General features: G+C 32.9%; 1 protein-coding gene across 1 annotated transcript; it reads left to right on the forward strand.

Moving 5' to 3' along the window:
• Positions 1–2,048: 2,048 nt before the first annotated feature.
• LOC149951611 (organic cation transporter protein-like) lies at positions 2,049–3,621 on the forward strand. The gene is made up of 3 exons (XM_090169620.1): positions 2,049–2,222; positions 2,679–2,776; positions 3,381–3,621. Exons 1-3 carry the CDS (start codon positions 2,049–2,051, stop codon positions 3,619–3,621), a joined length of 513 nt encoding a protein of 170 aa, XP_090025746.1.
• Positions 3,622–4,454: the final 833 nt, after the last annotated feature.

Below are 4,454 nucleotides of genomic sequence, written 5' to 3' on the forward strand. Positions count from 1 at the left end.
AGTAAAGCTTTTGATAATTTGTTAATTATTCTTTAAAGTTGACTCTCATAAGACGCCAGCCGATATCACCGAAATAATTGGAGACTTTGGACTACATCAAAAACTTTTCACTCTTTGGATCACCGTGTATGGAATCTTAATAGCTATGACCACAATGTGCATTACCCTGATGACTCCCCAAATGGAATATCAATGTACTGATCCAGATTTTGAATACAACCAAAATCAATGCCAAATGACAGTAAACACAACATCACCGAGCGTAACTCAGATGAAACTGTGCTATCATTGGACATACAACCGCAGTGATTTCGAGAAAGACTCAACATTAATTGAAAAGGTTCATTTATATTAATCAATCGACCTTTCCTAATCGAAAAAAATGGTTTTTATGTTCGACGTGAGTTATTGAGTTAAATGTCTCTTAGTTATGTTAGAATGGATCCAAGTGAGCTTAGCTATATGGTCTTTGTACTTGTAATTATCTCATCGTAGCGGGCTCTACTCTGGAACCAGAGAAATACATCAAGGACAATAGATATACATTTAAGGTTAATAAGGTCTAAATGATAAAATTAATAAATTACAAAGCTTGTTTGGTTATCATTGCTTTAGAATATTAACTTCGAGGGATTTTCAATAATATCAAGATATTATTATCGCGCTCTTTCTAGTGACAAGCGATATGTTTAATGTACCAAATAGAAATAATAGTTTAGGAAATTTATTGCGATATACATAGGAATTAGTCTCCTAAAAATATCGACTATTTCTAAAAATATAATTTACATATGAGAAAATTCAGAGCGAAATTAGTTAAAATATAATTATTCTACTAATAATTGAGAAGCAATCACTAGAGGTCTTTATAATTTAAATTTTATTAATTTTTAAGAACAGAAACTTGGCTAACTTTAGGTAATTTTGATAATTTGAAAATAAAGTGGCTATGAATTGTGAAATCTCTGCTCCGTACATACTGGTATATTATTTGCTGTTTTCTGAACTTTACAGTTTGATCTAGTTTGCGAAAGAGAGTGGTATATATCTGTGGCCAGTTCAGCCCACAAATTTGGTGATGTTTTAACTGGAATGTCTGCTTCTTACCTTTGCGACAGGTAAACACTATATTTGTTTCTTACTGGGCAGCAGGGTGTAGCCTGGTTTGACTCTAAACGGCTTTAATGTGACCGTTTGCAGTAAAAAACTTGAATGGTTATACATGTGTGTGCGAGTGTGTTTTCCGATCTGCACAGTTTCTATGTGTAGCGTCAAAAATTGTTCGCCAGTTTTTGGACATTTTTCTTCAATTTGTAGATTTGGAAGACGACCAATATGTTTAGTTAGTCTCATTCCCGGGGCAATTGGAGTGCTCATGTTTGTTTTCGTGAAGAACGTCGAGCTCTACATCGTGGCCAAGTTCTTTTGCGGATTTACCGGACTGTCAGTTAATTATGTGCTTATGGTTATTCGTAAGTTTATCTTATTCCAAAAGCTTATAATCGTAAGTAACATGTTTATAGACGTTTCTGATTTGGTGTTTAGTGATGGAGATTAGCACAGAGAAAAATCGAGGATTCTTTGGCATCTTGGCGGGCACTTTCGGATTCTCGATAGGGTACACTCTGCTGCCGGGTCTCTACTATTACATTCGAAACGAACATCACTTTCACATCTTCTTAGCCTGCTTATTTTGCTTTGTTGTTTTATTTTCCTGGTAAGAAGTTTCTCATTCCATTATTAAAATATACTATACAAAAAGAACACTACGCAAAATATTTAATTTGGGCAATTATTTAAAGCTGGTGGCATTATTTTTACGTCAAAAAAGTTTAATACCACACACGAAATCATGGAAGAATCATCGATTTCAAATTTAATTTTGCGCGCGAAACAAAATAACATTTTAACAGTACGACGAAAAATTATAAAATCACGTGCCACAAATCATTTTCGGGAAAATGTTTACATTCCAATCAATATGGAATTTAGTTCATTAGTTTAGGCAAATAAATAAAAGAAAAAGCTTTAGTGTTTTATTTTTTTTAATGGGACATGCCTTTTCCAAAAGGCTCGTTCCTGAATCTCCAAGATGGCTATTAGTGGAACAGAAAAAGGAAAAGTGCTTCAACTTAATCAAATGGATTAGAAAAGTGAACCGACTTCCGATAGACGAAAATCAAATTAAAGCTGACCTTGAAGTAATAAGCAATGAAATTCAGGTTGGCATTAAGCTTAATTTCATTAATTATTTTCTTGTATTATGGTCTTTTGGAGACATTAAAATTTTCTTTTCTTCCAAGTTCAGCTAAATATAAAAGGCGAAAGCTACCTTTTGAGTGGAGTTTGAGAGCGATTTAAAAAGCAAAGAAATAAAAAATTCCCATAATTAGGCATATATTAAGCTTTAGATAAATAAATGTAGTAATTTTCAATTCTTAATATACTAACGATCTCACGAATATGACTCTCAAAGATTTAGTTATATGAATTTTGACAGTCTAGAGTGCATTCGCATAGAAATACAACAGTATTTCCCTAACTTAAGCTTAGATTTTCCAACTCGTCGGTAAATTTTATTACAATTCCACCCCCGTAACATTAACTCCACATCCAAACCAGTAAATCATATATATCCTTGTAAATATATTAACTGAGAATTTGTTTGATTCGAACAGATTCAAGTCAAGGACTCTAATAATGCAGGAATCAGAATTTGGCAAATATTTCGTGGTAAAGAAATGACTAAAAGATCGTTGATTATATTTTTAGGCTGGTAAGTGGTATGATTAATTAAAAACTGAATTGAAGTTGTTTACAATGATAAGGAAAGATTATAGCACGTCATGTAAAACTTGAAATTGTAGTTAATATCGACATATTTTTTGAACTAATTATATCTGACAGGGTAACTCGTCGATAGTTTTTTAAGGTTTTGAAATTTCAACCAAAGATAAAATAGATGGCAATAAAGGCCACTTATTGCACATTTTTGTGGAAATACCCCAAAGACGTAGGGGTGTAAAAAAATTGCATATTTCAAACGTAGAAGCACTAAAATGATCTTATTCTTCGTGATGCAATCGGCACCCGACATTTGAACACCGCCTTTAAACACCGAGGACATTCGGAAACAGCGAATTTAAATTTAAATTAATTACTGAGGGTTGATTTCTTTGTTGACGGTTTACCTAGTTAAATTGTATTGATCGTATCATGCGAATACTTCCAAAATACATATTTCAAAATCTTTAATCAATTGGGCATCTACAAACCACAACATTTCTATAATTTGATGAGCTCATTCCAATAGATGTTTACCAACTTTCAACTTGCTAAAACGAGGAGGTATTTAAGAGGAATAATTTTTTATTTTGTAGGTTCGTGTCGGGTTTAATTTATTTCGGAAGTGCTCTCACGGCCGATGCTCTGAGAGGCAGTCTTTTCTTGGACGTCTTCCTTTTAGGCGTTATCGAATTTCCAAGTATGTTCTTCTGTTTGGTCGCCGAAAGGTTCTTTGGCCGAAAGTACCTCCTTGCTGGATTTCTCCTCATGTCTGCTTTCATTTACCTTATAACCATCGCTGTGCCCAAAAGTAACTCAAACTCTTCAGCGTACTAACGGGTTTATTTGGTTCATATTTGGTTATTTTGATTAATATAACATTTTCGTTCATAATGGAACTTTCTTTGAACGTCGATATTTCGTTTCCAACACACCAGCGAAATAATTTATTTTCACGACGTCACTTCCAAAACGGTTATTTTAATAAAATTTGTTATACATTTAGTTATTATAGGACCCTACTTAATTGGTCATTTTGAAACCTACTTTCCACGTTTAATTTCGGTACTATCTTAGTTATTAAAGAAACAAAGTTATTTCGTCATTTACAACTTTCTCTTTGTAGGACTTCTTCTAGCATTTTTCCGCCAAAAATAAGTTTTTGAAAAACTGGAAAATATTTTCCAATTTTTCTGAAAATTTGAATGTGAAGCGTTCCTATATTTAAAATAATACCCAATAAAATTTACAACTCTAACTCTTGTAATTTTGGAGAAAAATGTCCAGTCTTAAACTTTCTGTCCGAAAACGTGGAGTAAATATGTTTAAATGGAATACAATTATGTGTAGATTAAGATTGCTTTTATGTTTATTTCACGTCGTTTCAGTGCTGCAGCTTTAACATTTAAGCTTAACAACCAGATTTTTTTCAATATTTGTGAAATCTTATTTTTAACAAAAGGTTTGTGGTAGGAATACCTTTTCCATTTACGTGTAATTCCTTTATTTTAGGTGGTCGGGTAATACTGGGTTTGAGGGTTGTGGAGAGCCCTTCATGCCACGCTTTCTACACTTACTATAACGAATATTTATTTTCTCTCCACGACCTCAAAGAGTTCAAAGTTCCCTATTTGATTCCTCTTTAAAATTCCTTTTTTAATCAAGCTTAA

This window comes from Leiobunum rupestre, chromosome 3, assembly GCF_980474605.1.
Source record: "Leiobunum rupestre chromosome 3, qqLeiRupe1.1.hap1, whole genome shotgun sequence".
NCBI lineage: Eukaryota > Metazoa > Arthropoda > Arachnida > Opiliones > Sclerosomatidae > Leiobunum > Leiobunum rupestre.

Excerpts from the sequence above, each read along its gene's own strand:
- LOC149951611 (XM_090169620.1), top strand. The coding sequence starts at position 2,049 with ATGGGACATGCCTTTTCCAAAAGGCTCGTTCCTGAATCTCCAAGATGG. Across the intron at positions 2,223-2,678 it reads TAATAAGCAATGAAATTCAG|ATTCAAGTCAAGGACTCTAA; the intron begins GTTGGCATTAAG and ends TGATTCGAACAG. Across the intron at positions 2,777-3,380 it reads TTGATTATATTTTTAGGCTG|GTTCGTGTCGGGTTTAATTT; the intron begins GTAAGTGGTATG and ends TTTATTTTGTAG.